General features: G+C 42.2%; 1 protein-coding gene across 1 annotated transcript in view; it reads right to left on the bottom strand.

Moving 5' to 3' along the window:
- Positions 1 to 16,019, bottom strand: part of LOC131911706 (ATP-dependent RNA helicase DDX19A-like) — a 29,275-nt gene that overhangs the window by 6,524 nt on the left and 6,732 nt on the right. Inside the window, 3 exon segments of the mRNA XM_059263996.1 lie at positions 4,923 to 5,015; positions 13,641 to 13,776; positions 15,293 to 15,343. Coding sequence (XP_059119979.1) covers positions 4,923 to 5,015; positions 13,641 to 13,776; positions 15,293 to 15,343 — 280 coding nt within the window.

The following is a 16,019-nucleotide window of genomic DNA, read 5'->3' as shown; positions in this document are numbered from 1 at the left end:
TGGTCATCCATGCTTTTAATCCCAGCATTTAGGAGTCAGAAACAGGCAGATTACTCAATTCATGTGTAAATTGCTACATAGTGAAACTCTGTCTCAAAAAAGAAAAAAGTTAATAATGGTTAAACATAATCAAACACCCAGGGCTGGAGAGATGGCTCAGAGGTTAAGAGCACTGGCTGCTCTTCCAGAGGTTCTGTGTTCAATTCACAGCAACTACATGGTGGCTCACAACCCTCTATAATGAGATCTGGTGCCCTCTTCTGGCCTGCTGGCATATATGCAGGCAGAACACTGTGTGCATATTAAATAAATAAATCTTTAAAAAAAAAAAAGAAAGCACGACAATTAGGGTGTTTGGCCATCCCATCACCAGAGTAGGTCAGTTCGGGCTGTCTCTCGACCATTGCCAGCAGTCTGTTGTGGGGGTATCTTTGTGGATTTCTGTGGGCCTCTCTAGCACTTTGCTTCTTCTTATTCTCATGTGGTCTTCATTTACCGTGGTCTCCTATTCCTTGTTCTCCCTCTCTGTTGTTGATCCAGCTGGGATCTCCCGCTCCCCCAAGCTCTCTTTCCCTTGACCCTCGCCCTTCATTACCCCCACTCATGTCCAGGCTGTTCATGTAGATCTCATTCCATTTCTCTGTTATTGGGCGATCCCCGTGTGTGTGTCTTTCTTGGGGTCCTGTTTTCCAGGTAGCCTCCCTGGTGATGTGAGTAGCAGTCCAGTCATCCTTGTTCCACATCTAGTATCCTCCTATGAGTGAGTACATACCATGTTTGTCTTTCTGAGTCTGGGTTACCTCACTCAGGATGATTTTTTCTAGATCCATCCATTTGTCTGCAAACCTCATGATGTCATTGTTTTTCTCTGCTGAGTAGTATTCCATTGTGTATATGTACCACATTTTGTTTAGCATCCAGATCCAACTACTGAGGGATCTGGATGCAGAGATCCATGGCTAGGCCCCGGGTGGATCTCTGGGAGTCCAAATAGCAAGAATGAGGAGGGTTTATATGAGCGAGAATTGTTGAGACCAAGGCTGGATAAAGCACAGGGACAAATAGCCAAACGGATGGAAACACATGAACTATGAACCAATGACTAAGGGGTCACCAACTGGATCAGGCCCTCTGAGTGGGTGAGACAGTTGATTGGCCTGATCTGTTTGGGAGGCATCCAGGCAGTGGCACTGGGTCCTGTGCTCATTGCATGAGTCGGCTGTTTGAAACCTGGGGCCTATGCAGGGTCCCTTGGCTCGGCCTGGGAGGAGGGGTCTGGACCTGCCTGGATTGAGTCTACCAGGTTGATCTCAGTCCGCGGGGAAGGCTTTGCCCTGGAGGAGGTGGGAATGGGGGGTGGGCTGGGGGGAAGTTGAGGGGGGGCGGGAGGGGGGGAGAACAAGGGAATCCGTGGCTGATATGTAGAACTGAATTGTATTGCAAAATAAAAAAAAAAAAAAAAAAAAAAAGAAAGAAAGAAAGAAAAAGAAAAGAATCAAACATCTACTGGTTGGTGGTGGTGTGCACCTTTAATCCCAGTACTTGGGAGGCAGAGGCAGACAGACAGATCTGAGTTTGAGGCTGGCCTGGTCTACAGAACTAGTACCAGGACGGTCAAGGCTATACAAAGATACCCTCTCTTGAAAAACCAAAACAGAGGGCTGGAGAGATGGCTCAGAGGTTAAGAGCACTGGCTGCTCTTCCAGAGGTCCCGAGTTCAATTCCCAGCAACCACATGGTGGCTCCCAACCATCTGCAATGAGATCTGGTGCCCTCTTCTGGTCTGCAGGTATACATGGGGGAAGAACACTGTATAGATAATAAATAAATCTTCCAAAAAAAAAAAAAAAAAAAATACCTCCCCCCACATAAAAAAAACAAACAAACAAACATCAAGACTCCACTCTGGAGTGTCCTAGTTTTATGCCCCAAATGTCCCAGGGAGATCAAGAATGCAGAGTAAGATCTGGGCCACAAAAGTCCCAGTGATGTTTTCTGCTGAGCTACATAACTTGCCCCCAAATTTCAGCTTTCTGAATGCTCTCTTCTCATCCTACAGATAACTTGAGACACTGACTCAGGGGGCACATTTTCCTTTCTTCTTTCAGGGTCATAGTACGTAGCCCAGGAGGTTAGCCTCAAACTCAAACTTCTGCACACTGAGTCCATAATTAGCTGTAATGGGTATTTTAGAAGGATCCTTTACAATCTATCTCACCTCACCCAATACCATGGTGTTTTGTTACTAAAAAAAAAAAAAAAAAAAAGTTGAGCTAAAAAAGGTCATCAAAAATATAATATCATTTGTCTAGGCTTTAAAAATATCCAAGCTACCCTTCAGAACCTTAGGTAACTATACACATAATGAAAGTACAAAGACTCCTGAGGAGATAATAACCAATCTTAGGATGGCATTTGCTTCAGAGAGGGTAGGCAAGGGATGGGAAGGGAGGGTTTATAGAAGGTTCCATATGCAACTGGACAAATGTTATATTCTAAAGCTAGAGAAACATTACTGGTATCTTTCTGTATACTTTTTATTGCAGAGCTCAAAAGTTCCAAAGTAGTATTTTAGTTATATACATGGTTGTGAACCGCAATGTGGTTGCTGGGAATTGAATCTGAGTCCTCTGGAAGAGCAGCAAATGGTCTTAACTGCTAAGTCATCTCCCCAGACCTTCAAAATAATTGTTGAACCAAATTTGTTTTTGAAGAAGCAGATATTAAACCTATGTCATCAAGAATGCCAAGCAAGGGCCAGGAGTGTTAAGACACACCTTTAACCCTCACATCTGGCAGGATGAGGTAGGCAGATCTCTACGAGCTTTAGGTCAGCCTGGTCTACACAGCCAACTCCAGGTAAGCCAAGACTACATAGTGAAACCTAGCCCCCTCCCCCCCCCCCCCACCCCCGCACCCCCCCCCCAAAAAAGGAATGAAGAAATAAATAAAAAGAATGTCAAGTAATCACTCTACCACTGAGGTACATTCTAAACTCCAAAGTAAATTTTCAAATATTATTTCTGGATTTATTTATTTATTGATTCATTTATTTAATTTTGAGACAATATCTCACTGTAGTTCAGTCTGGACTTGAACTTGAAATCCCCCTACATCTGCCTCCCAAAGGCTAGAAATTACAGGTGTGATCCACCATATACCAGGCTCCAAAATAATATCTAAAACATAAAAAAAAAAATTTTTTTTGGTTTTTTTCGAGACAGGTTTTCTCTGTGTAGTTTTGGTGCCTGTCCTTGATCTCACTTTGTAGACCAGGCTGGCCCCGAACTCACAGAGATCCGCCTGGCTCTGCCACCCCCACCCCCAGTGCTGGGATTAAAGGCGTGCGCCACCCTCCTGACTTAGAAAAGAAATTTTTTTTTTTTAGAGCTGAGGACTGAACCCAGGGCCTTGCGCTTGCTAGGCAAGCACTCTACCACTGAGTTAAATCCCCAACCCCAGAAAAGAAATTTTTTAAATATAAAATTTTATAAGGGTCTAGAACAGTGGCTCTCAACCTGTGGGTTGAGAGTCCTTTGGAGGTTGAACAGCCCTTTCATAGGGGTCGCCTAAGATCATTGTAAAACACAGATATTTACATTACCATTCATAACAGTAGCAAAATTAGTTAAGAAGCAGCAACAAAGCCGGGTGGTGGTGCACACCTTTAATCCCAGCACTTGGGAGGCAGAGGCAGGTGGATCTCTGTGAGTTCGAGGCCAGCCTGGTCTACAGAGCTAGTCCAGGACAGGCTCCAAAGCTACAGAGAAACCCTGTCTCGAAAAACAAACAAACAAACAAACAAACAAAAAAAAAAAAAAAAAAAAAAAAAAAAAAGCAGCAACAAAAATAATTTTATCGTTGGGGAGGTCACACACACAAGGAATTGTATTAAAGGATCACAGCATTAGGAAGGTGCAAACCACTGGTCTAAATTGAAACAGTATTTATTCTTACTGCTAAATGGAAACAGTAAGAACTGTGTCCACAGAGATGTAGAGCACTTCCTGCTCTTCCACAGGACCCAAGTTCAGTTCCCAGCATCTGTGTAGGGTAGGGCTCACAACCATGTGTAACTCCAGATCCTAGAGATCCAATGCCCACTTCTAGACTGTGGGCATCTTTATTTGCACATGCACATACCCACACACAGATACATACACATCTATATACATAATTATAAATAAATCTTTTATAAAAAAAGGATTTACTATTTTTTATTCAGTGCATTGGTGTCTTGCCTACATGTATAAGCATGTCAGATCTGGAACTGGAGTTACAGACAGTTGTAAGCAGCCATGTGGGTGCGGGGAATTGAACCCTGGTCCTCTGAAAGAAAAACCAATACTTATAACCACTGAGCCATCTCTCCAGCCCCTAAAAATAAATCTTTTTTTTTTTTTTTTTTTGGTTTTTTCGAGACAGAGTTTCTCTGTGGTGTTTTGGTGCCTATCCTGGATCTCGCTCTGTAGACCAGGCTGGCCTCGAACTCACAGAGATCCGCCTGGCTCTGCCTCCCGAGTGCTGGGATTAAAAGCGTGTGCCACCACCGACTGGCTAATAAATCCTAAAAAAATATATTTATATAAAAAAAGAAATGTGAGCTAGGTGGCTCACCACTTTAATCCTAGTATTTGGGAGGCTGAGGCAGGTAGATCTCCTGAGTTCATTGTAAGCCTGGTCTACAGAGTGAGCTCAGGGATACACAGAGAAACCCTGTATTGAGAAAAAAAAAACAAGAAAATACTCCACCCCCACCCACAAAAAGAAATGTGTTCAAATCCATGTGATTCTCTCTGCACTCCAAAAGCTCTTTTCCTGAGAAAGCAGGTTGTCCCAGACAGCCTGTTTTGTGCCCAGAAACAATAAAAGCCATTCATGAAACAGTTTAACTATGAAGGTGCAGCTGGGTCTGTACTCACGGTTCAGCAAGCATCATGGGCAATGCATTCTCCTGGATCTTGGATGGTCGATTGAAGCCCATGGCATAGACTCCTTGGAGAAGCTGTGGTTTCCTAGGAGGAAAGGTAGACAGAGATGAGATGGGTTTCTAGCAATTAAAATGTTTTTAGAGGCTTATCATCTTACCCTAGATTTAATAAGACATGATGTGTCCTATCTCAACCAAACTATTATTCTAAAATCTACATTTATCTATTCTCTATATATACGTGTATGTGTGTGCCAAGGCTATCCTTAATCATTCTGATCATCTGCCCCTCCCCCCCCACCCCCTTTTCAGACAGGGTTTCTCTATGTAGCCTTAGCTGTCCTAAAACTCACTTTGTAGACCAGGCTGGCCTCAAACTCAGATCTGCCTGCCTTTGCCTCCCAAGTGCTGGGATTAAAGGCATGTGCCACCACCACCCGGCTCTTGCTTCATTTTTTAAGAGCTATTTTTATTTCTTGGAAACAAAGTCTGTTTATGTAGCCCTGGAAGTCCTGGAGCTCACTATAGTCCATCCTGACCGATCTCTTGAGTGTATTACCAGTTATGCAATACTAGGGCCTTGTGCGTGTATATAACTAACAAGACTGAATCTAACAGGCCAGTTGTGTTTTTTTGTTTTTTTTCCAGGGTCAGTTTGCTAAGACCTCTGCTCCATATTACCCCACCATTCTGTTGACACATGTCTGGCTTCAATCAGACAGAAGTATGTCCGGTCTGGTAGCCATCAGGGTCCTACCTGGTCACAAGCAGGAACTTTTCTTGCTATTTTTCAGTCAAACAGACCTCTGACACTACAACCACAGTTGCTGACTAGATGTCGTGAGCCAATCATAAAAGGATTCCTGTACCAGTAAAGGCCTACTACACCTAGTCACACTTAACCACAGCTGGAATTGACCTAATCCTGCTTAAAAGGAGTCTGTGGGCTTCTCTCAGGTAGCCATTTGCCATTTGGTCAGATGGTTTGACCCCAGTATGCTGGAATTTTTTTATTAAATGCTGTTACTGATTGCATACATGACTGTTGGTCTTTTACGGTCTTCTATATTGCTATTAGGGTGGTATCTCAAACCCTAATAGCAAGCACTCTACAGAGTGAACTACACTGCCATCCTGAAATTTCAGTTATTTCTTGGTTTAGATGCAAAAAATTGAGCCCCAATTTTGTGTGTCCAGCTGGGCAAAAACACAGGGCAACCAAAAGGAAGAACAGTGATTAATCTAGTTTCTATTTGTTGACATGGTAACCAGGTAAGTGTGGTTGTTTAGACAGATGTAGTGATTATGTCTAGTCAAAAATCAAAACTAGGAGAGGTGCCGTGTATGTGGTAGCTCATGCCTTTATCACAACACTTGGTAGACTAAGGCAAGAGGACTGCTGAGAACTCAAGGCCAACCTGGGCTACTGTGCAGTAGTCTCAAAAAACAAGACTAGAAAAGCACCAACTTCTAAATTTTTTGTTTGTTTTTTGGTCTCCATCCCTAGAGTGCTGAGATTACAGGCCTGCATCACTACTTCTGATTTATGCTGGGGATCGGACCCAGGGCTCCACGCATGCACTCTACCAACTGAGCTGCAATCCCAGTCCTGGCAACAATTTCTTAAGCAACTACATAACAAGTATCAATTAATATTGCATTTATATTGTATTTACAATAAGCTCTCTACTACCTCAACATTCAAAAAATATTTAACAAAAACCACACAACACTCATTTTAAATTTTTATTCATTTGTTATTACTGTGTGTACGTGCATGACACATCTGTGAGTGTAGCTCTCACCAGTCATGGCCCCTGCACATGTGGAGATTACAGGACAACTTTCAGGAGTTGGTTCTCTCCTCCTACCATGATTCTGGAGACTGCACAGCACTGTCATTTACCCACTGAGCCATCTTGACGGCCCAGGAGGATTTTTGCTTGTGTTTTTTGTTGTTGTTTTTGTTTTTGTTTTTTGAGACAGGGTTTATCCGTGTAACAGCCCTGGCTGTCCTGGAACTCACTGAAGACTAGGCTGGCCTCGAACTCAGAAAGATCCGCCTGCCTCTGCCTTCCAAGTGCTAGGATTAAAGGTGTGTGCCAGCATCACCCGGCTATTGCTTGTTGTTTTTTTTTTTTTAAAGGAAAGAGTTCACGCTGGGCGGTGGGGGCGCACACCTTTAATCCCAGCACTCGGGAGGCAGAGCCAGGTGGATCTCTGTGAGTTCAAGGCCAGCCTAGGCTACCAAGTGAGTTCCAGGAAAGGCACGAAGCTACACAGAGAAACCCTGTCTTGAAAAACCTAGAGTTCACAAAACCCAGTCTGGCCTTGAACTCACTATGTTACTGGGGGTAGCCTTGAATTCCTGGTCATTTTACCTCCACCTCTGTCTTGAGGGCTGGGATCATAGCACACCCCACTTTGCTCAGTTTTTCACAGAAAAGCTAATAGCTAGGCATGGTGTCTCACACCTATAATCCCAACACTCAGAAAGCTGAGGTAAAAGGACTGTCTCAAGTTGCATACTATCCTGGCTACACAGTGACTTCCAGGTCTGCCTAAGCTACCGAGTGAGACTTTATCTTAAAAAAGAAAGGGGAGTACGGGGAGGACTAGCAAGATGGCTCAGTGAGTAAAGGTACCTGCTATCAAGCCTGATGATCTGAGTTTGATCTGTCAGATGGGATCCACACGGTAGAAAGAGGAAACTGACTCCCACAAGTTATCCTCTAACCTCTGTATATGCACACACACAAAGAAGTGCAATAAAAATTTAAAAGACAAAGGGGCTGGAGAGATGGCTCAGCAGATAGATAAGAGCACTAGCTCTTCTTCCAAAAGAACTTGGTTAGATTCTCAGCTCACAACTCCAGTTCTATGGGATCTAATGGCCCTCTTCTGACCTCTAAGGGTACCAGGCATACAAAAATATGTAGACAAAACACCCACACACATAAAAATAAAAATTCTGTATTTTAAATAAAAATGTTAAAGAAAAAAAAAAAAAAAGCCAGACAGTGGTGGCACTCCATTTAATGCCAACATTCAGAAGGCAGAGGCAGGCAGATCTCTGAGTTCGAGGCCAGCCTGGTCTACAGAGTGAGATCCAGGACAGCCAGAACTACACAGAGAAACCCTGTCTTGAAAAACAAAACAAAATAAAAAGTCAAACCAAATTAAGAAGTGCTCCATCTTCTCTACCTCTAAAAGACAAACTCTTCTGGCACATGTAGGTTCTCAGACATAGCAAACAACAAAAACCTTTAGTATTCTCTATTTGGTAGTAAAGGCAGCCTCTTAACTTGCTTGTCCAAAAAAAGTTACTACTTAATTGGGATTCACCAACAGGTTCCACTGGCTCATAAGCTTTCTTTGTTTTTTGGCTTTTTTTGCCTTTCAAATCTTTAAGTATAAAATAATCCAAGCTGGGCATGGTGACACATGTCTGTGACCCTAGTGTCTGGAAGGGGGGGCAAGGTGCTGGATAATCAGTTTGCTGGCCAGCCAGTCTAGCCAACAAGTAAGCTATGAGGAGTTCAGTGAGAGGCCCTGTCCAAAAATAAGACGAGAAATGGTAAGAGCAGGGTCCCCACATCACTCTCTGGCCTCCAAGTGTGTGCAAATGCACTCCCATGCACAGGTACACAAATAAAAACCCCCTCCCCCACAAAGAATGAGAAAACCCCAAACAAAATAACCCAAATATCCTAGACAATCTAGGTTCCATCCAGTTACCTTCCAACAAATAAACAAGAGAAAACCTGCCAAAAAGGACAACTCAAGTTCCAAGCGGTAGCTCAGATCTTATAAGAGCAGCACTTGGCTGGCCAACGCAGAAGGATCTCTCTGCAAGTTCTAGGCTAGCCATGTGTCTACAGAGTTAGAGATTCTTTCAAAATCAAACAGCAATCCATCAAGATCTGAATTGAGAGTGCAAGTCTTTCAAATGAAAGGAATATGAAACTCTGAGCTCAGAACTTACTCAACAACTGTGACAACGGCTCACACCTGTAATCCTCGCACTTGGGAGGCTGAGACACAAGCATCGCTGAGTCCTAGACTAACCTACACTACCTAGTTAGTCCTAGTTACTTTAGGCTATGTAGTGAGACCTTTAAAAAAAAAAGCAAGGGGGCTGGATGGCTCAGTGATTAAGAACACTGGCTGCTCTTCCAGAGGCCCTGAGTTCTGTTCCCAGCAACCACATGGTGACTGACAATCATCTATTACTATAGTCCCAAGAGGTCTAATGTCTTCTTTTGACCTCCACCTGCACCAGGCAAACAAATGGTGCACACACATACATGCAGGCAAAAGAACTCATGCATAAAATACCTAAATTTAAAAAACTTGTTTGTTTTTTGTTTGTTTTTTTGTTTTTTGCTGGATGGTTGTGGCGCACACCTTTAATCCCAGCACTTGCAGAGGCAGGCGGATCTGTAGTCAGAAGTTTTCCTGTGTCCCACCCGGCCCTGTGTGGTCTAGACAAATCTCTCCCACCCTCGTCCCGCAGCCTCTAAAAAAAAAAAAAGAAAAAAGAAAAAAAAAAAGCCACATAAAGATGGAAATCACACAGAGAGTCTGGATTATATTATCTTTGGGATTTTAAAGGCTGCTGAGTTAAGCCTATATATATATTTTTTTTTCCTTTTTTTTTTTGGGGGGGTGTCTTTTTGACACAGGGTCTCTCCTGTGTAGTTTTGGTGCCTGTCCTGGATTTCGCTCTGTAGACCAGGCTGGCCTCAAACTCAGAGATCCACCTGGCTCTGCCTCCCGAGTGCTAGGATTAAAGGCCTGTGCTACCACCACTTGACAATATATATATTTTAAAGGTATCTTGAGTTCAAAGTTTGTGTCTTCGGATATGTTGCTTTGGAAAAAGAGGTTCTGCTTGTTTCCACAGAAGATGAGAACCTGTGGATTGTTTCCAGGGTAATATGGTTTGATCAACCAAGACCCCCTGAGAGGTCTCCAGATGATCCAACATCCAAAGCAGCTTCAAGGCAACTGGCTCAGAGAACATAGTATCACAGACTACTCCATTCAGGACTTGACCATAATTCTTAATTTTCTCAGGATGCAGCGCCCTCAATCTACAGGAAGTAGCCTAGAATACTACGCCCAAATTCCCAAAAAAATGGTTTATGGATGTTTGTCTTTGTTTAGATTGTTGGTTGCAAACTGTTATTGGTCATAGTCAATCTCTTTCTTAAAGAAGAAAGGGGGATATGATATAGAAATGTAGGATATAGATATGACTGAATGAAAGGATAGATTACTGAATTTACTTTTAAAGAACAACTTTTTTGAAATGTTTTACAATGCTATGGATTTTAGTTTGTTGATACAAATTTAAAGTTAATTCTGTTATACCGTAATATATTTCTACTCTTGTTTAAGGTATTATGTTTATGCAACTCATTTAAAATTGTAATGTATAATTAAGAAATAGATTAATAATTAGTCATCTATGATAATCACACTTATAGTCATGTTAGTTTTCTATATATCTAGGTATACATAGATATAGTTCAGTTAGGTAGGTAATCTTCAAACACTTCAAAGACCTATAGAATATGACATTTAAAATGTTTTAAAAACTTCAACTTTCTGGACAGTGAGACACATCTGCTCCTGGCAGCACTTTTACTTCAAAGAGAAAGATGAACATTGAAGACACTTTATATGGAGTTTATCTTCTTCTTAGCAAAAATAGCCATTTGGGCAAGAAACTGCTCTTGTGTGGACTGCTGATAATATGTTATATAAACTGGACATGAAGGACCCATAGAAAGGTGACCATTGAACTTTACAAGGCAAAATGGTTCTTCAAGTTCCTGCTTCACATAGGAGACTGCCAAATATTTTATAGGACACACTGAGAACCAACTAAAAAACTCTAGGCCTGTTGGCTGAAGATGGATGCCCCAACATTGCAGAGGAACTTAGGTGACTGTCCAGGCAGCCAGCTGTTTCTGTCATTCTAGATTTTTGGAAGTTGCTTACAATGCATTTCCTGTTTACTTAGGTAATATTATATCCTTCTGGGGTCCTTGATGTAGTTGAAGACTAGATAGTTATAACTGTAATTTTTCTTAGTTATAATAAAAGATAAATTAGATATGAAACTTTAGACTCACAAATATAGGATAAAATATTTTTTTTTAATTTTGCCAAATACAAATATACTAGATATTGTAACTGTAATTCTTGCTTGATAACTGTTTGTTACCTATAATTTTACTAGAGTAAAGCTAAAACCTTCCTTTTTGATTAGGTAGAAAAGGGGAAGTGCTGTGGGATATCTTTCTGTATGCTGTGAATAACCAATGTTCCCATTGGTTAATAAATGGACTGCTTTGGCCTATGGCAAGGCAGCTTACAGGCAGGTGGGAAATCCAGGACAGGGACAGGAAAAGGAGAAGCATAGGCAGTAAGGAGAAGACAGCTGCCGCCAGGAGAAGCACGATGTGAAAGTACTGGTAAGCCACGATCACGTGGCAACTTATAGATTAATAGAACTGGGTTAAGTTAATGGAGCTAGCTAGCAAGAAGCCCGAGCCATTAGGCCATACAGTTTGTAAGTAATATAAGCTTCTGTGTGTTTACTTGTCCAAGAGGCTGCGGGATGGGCGGGAAACAGGAAAATTTCTGACTACACAGATCTCTGAGCTTGAGGCCAGTCTGGTCTACAGAATGAGTTCTAGAACAGACAGGGCTACACAAAAAAACCTGTTTCAAAAAGCTCCCCCCTGCCCCTCGAAAAAAAAGAAAGAAAAAAGAAAAGAAAAGAAAAAGCAGGAACAGATGACAGATTGGTGAATAAATGAATAAAATCTTTGAGAAAGGAATACTTCCAAGTCTAATTCCCTGGTGGAGTGCTTACCTGGCATGCATGGAACAGTTCCAGAATCGAATAAACCAGGCCTGGTGGCATATGCCTGTAAGCCCACCATAAGGTGGGTAGGGGTAGGACATCAGAAGTTTAAGGTCATCCTCAGTCAAAGGGAGTTTGAAGTCAGCATGTGCTGTATGAAACTCTTATCTCCAAAAAGGTTGTCTTATAATAATAAAAAGTGATTGTGATAAGACAGTCAGTTGGCAATGTGCCTGCCACACAAGCATGAGGGTCTGGGTTTAGATGTCTAGCACCCACGAAAAGCCCAGGGGGAGGGTTACATGAATGTAATCTCAGTGCTAGTGGGGGGTGGAGACAGGAGGATCCCTAGGATGCCTAGCTGAATGAATATCCTCCAGGTTCAGGGAGAAATCTGTTTCTCTCTCACACACAGTATTTGCCAAGAGCTCCGTCCATTTGGCATTTTCAAGCAGTCAGTGCAGTAGTGTTAACTAGACAGTGTTGTATAGCTCAGTCTCATGCCAAATAATTAAAAACAGAAAAACCCTCTGAGAGCTATTAAGCACACTTTATCATTACGTGGTTCATTCCCTCAAAGCCTGGCCTATCACAGGTTTCGCTGAATTCTAGGTACCAAGAATCCAGGCTCTTCTAAAAGCAGACTATTATCTGTAAACCCTGTAGTCTTCCAAAGGGCTTACCTAATAAGACATGTTCCTGACATCCAGAAATCACCTGTCAGCCAATATTTTATTCAAAGTTCTAAGAATATAAAAGAAAAAAAAAAAAAAAAGACTTTCAGCTATGATGAATAAACCTGTAGCATTTCAGTCTCTACTAAGAAAATCATGTGCTTGGTACACACCTATAGTCCTAGTTACCCATGAGGCTCAGGTGTCCAAGGCTTGCAAGGGCAACACAGTGAGATCTCACATGCACGCTGTAACCCAGGCAGATCCTGAACTTCTGAATCTCTTACTTCAAAGCAGCTAGATCATGGGCCTGCATCACTACCAGGCTACTCTGAGATTTAGTATCCAAAAAATGATATACTAGAAGAAAAAGGGTAGCCAAAAAAAGAGTGTAGAAGACCATCGCTCTAAACTTTTCAATAGTTTCATCTGTCCCAGGTTGGCCTCAAACTTGCTGTATGGTTTAGAATGACCCTGAGTTTTTGATCCTCTTGCTTATACAATCTCCCAAACGCTGAGATTACAGGTGTGTCATTTAATGCCTGCTTTGTGCAGTACTAGGGATCAAACCGAGGACCTCATATTTGCTAAGCAAGTACTCATTTGATCACAACCTTCAACCCTCCCACACTAATTTCTGCATCATGTAGATTATTTGTTTCTTTGTGGGTTTTTTTCAAGACAGGGTTTTTCTGTGTAGCCCTGGCCATCCTGGAACTCACTCTGTAGACCAGGCTGGTCTTGAACTCAGAGATCCACCTGCTTCTGCATCCCAAGTGCTGAGATTAAAGGCACGAGCCACAATCATCCAGCAAATCATGCAGATTACTACCTACTCAAAGATGTAAATGTAATTTAAAAACAACAACTTTTTTTTAAAGCCAAAGTTAAAGTCCAGAGACTGTAGCCCTGGCTGTCCTGGAACTTACTCTGAAGACCAGGCCTGCCTTTGCCTCCCAAAGGCGTGTACCACCACTGCCAGCTTTTAGTTGTTGCTGTCGTTTTTTGAGACAGGCTCTCTACATAGTTCTGGCTAGACTAAACTCAGAGATCCACCTGCCTCTGCCTACTGAGTGCTGGGATTAAAGGTGTGTGCCCAGTTCAGAGATTTTTCATTGGGACTGGGCAACAGCTGTTTGAAGCAATGAATACTCACAGGCGAAGCTCTTCGAAAGACTTCACCGAGTAGAGAGGGGAGGTTGGGTCCCTCTGCAGGACTTCTACTTGGTTGGTGTTATCCACAAGATTGCTTCTGATCAGCTTGTTGAGTAAAGACTGAGCAGCTCTGTCCTCTGTCAGGAAGAAAGCAGATTTTCTTCATCCACGAGGCAAGGCCTGCCCTTGAGAAAATACTCTCCCCATCTCTGCATCAGACCTTGACAAGCACTCACAGTTGGAGAAAAGCCCAATCCACTCCCTTCCCATTTTTAATTTACTGGAGATGCTCTCACATGAACTCACAGCATCCTTCTGTCGCAGAGCCCTGAGTTCTGAGAGTCCTGTCCTTGCAATGAATTTTTTTATTTTAAACCTCATTTGCCTTAGTCTCCCAAATAGCTGAGACCACAAGCATGTGATGCTTCTTAATCACCCTATCATCTATAGTAACACCCCTTTGTTTATTTTTCCCAAGAGCTGGGGATAAAACTCAGGGTCCAGCACACACAAGTGTTCTGCCCTTGAGGTACATGTCCAGGCTGAGACACACCCTTTGTGCGTTTTTGTTTTTGTTTTTGTTTTTGTTTTTGTTTTTGTTTTTGTGTGTGTGTGTAATGTGTGTGTTCATATAAGTACAAAGGTGTGCATGAATATGTACATGAGTGTGGAGGTCAGAGATTGAGATCATGCATCCTCCTCAACTGCTTCGTCACCTTACTTTTTGAAATGGAGTCGTCTCTCAACGAGCCTGGAACTTAATCAATGTTTCAGACTGGCCGGCCAGAAAGCTCAGTACCCCTGCTGTTACGCCACCCTCCGCCACCAGCGCTAGGCGGACAGATGCAAGCTATTGCTGGTGGCGGACAGATGCAAGCTACTGCTCCTGGTTTTCATGTGGTACAAACTGGGGGTAACTCAGGTCACGATTTCATGGCAGGGAGGAGTACTTTACTGAACAAGCCATCTTCCCAGATCTGATATACCACACCACCGTTGAAGACATTTTCTTTGGCTTCAAGGAAAACACACTCTTGTAGTGGAATATCAGTTTAAGGTGTGTTACATTTGTTTATGCTGTGGAACATTTGTTTAATGATACAAAGACGTGTTGCATTCTTTTATGCTGCATTTGTTTTAACTCTGTGAACCTGTGTTACTTTGCCTGTCTAAAACACCTGGTTGGTCTAATAAAGAGCTGAATGGCCAATAGCTAGGCAGAAGAGGGATAGGTGGGGCTGCCAGGCAGACAGAATATATAGAAAGAGAAAAAGAGAAGAGAGGAGAGCAGGAAAAGGAGGAGAAAAAGATGCCAGGGGCCAGCCACCCAGCCACACACAGAATAAGAAGGAAAGAAAAGATATATAGAAACAGAGAAAGGTAAAAGCCTAGAGGCAAAAGGTAGACGGGATAATTTAAGAAAAGCTGGCTAGAAATAAGCCAAGCTAAGGCCTGGAATTCATGAGAAATAATAAGTCTCCGTGTGATTATTTGGAGCTAGATGGTAGGCCCCCAAAGAACAGAGAGTAAAATAATCTAATACACATGCTTTTGATTTCTCCCTCACTTCCCTGTTCTTATAACTCAAGAGTGCAGGTGGGTAAGCCCTGGCCCCACCAAGTCTCTCGAAAGAGGACTTCAAAGAATGGTTACCTTTCTCTTCCTCTTCAGTCTTCTCTGCAGTGGTGCTGGTTTTGATAACACCTACACAAGAAAACAGTTGTCATCAGAAAGGCAAACACTGAACCCACCAACAGGCTGGAACAATGTAAACACTAACACTAAAGTAAACCAATGTAAAGAACTGGCATTTTTTTATGTTTAATGGATTTAATGTTTACAAAGCATGTGAGAGCATAAAAAAAACCCTTAAATTTGAACTTAAACCACAAAAATATTTGGTTTCTGACTTAATTATCCTAAAAAACAGCAAAGCACTACATAGCAAATTCTATCCCTATTTTTTACCTATAAAACTAGAAAAACTCAAAGTCTGATTAAACATTTTGTAATGAGACTGTAAGGAAACAGACACTTTTAGGCTCTGTCAATAGAAATATAAAATTGTAGAATACTTTCAGAGAGCCTTGTACGATGGTGAATATCTATAATCCCAGGACTGGGGAAGCAGAAGCAAGCTCTCCCATGAATTTGAGCCTTGCCTGGTCTATATAAAAATTCTACATCAGTTAAGGCTGTACCAAAACACTAAAACTAAAACAATTGTACAGAGGGTCCTTTATGTTTTGTTTTCGAGACAGGGTCTCATATAGCCCAGGCTGGCCTGGAGTTTGCTATGTAGCAAGGAATGATTCTCAACTTCTGATCCTCCTGCTTCTACTTCCAAGTATTTAGATTACAAAGACGCAAGAGCATGCCT

The sequence above is a fragment of the Peromyscus eremicus genome, chromosome 5 (assembly GCF_949786415.1).
Source record: "Peromyscus eremicus chromosome 5, PerEre_H2_v1, whole genome shotgun sequence".
NCBI classification, from domain to species: domain Eukaryota; kingdom Metazoa; phylum Chordata; class Mammalia; order Rodentia; family Cricetidae; genus Peromyscus; species Peromyscus eremicus.
Note: the sequence above shows the minus strand (reverse complement) of the source record. Positions and strands in the feature narration are given on the sequence as shown.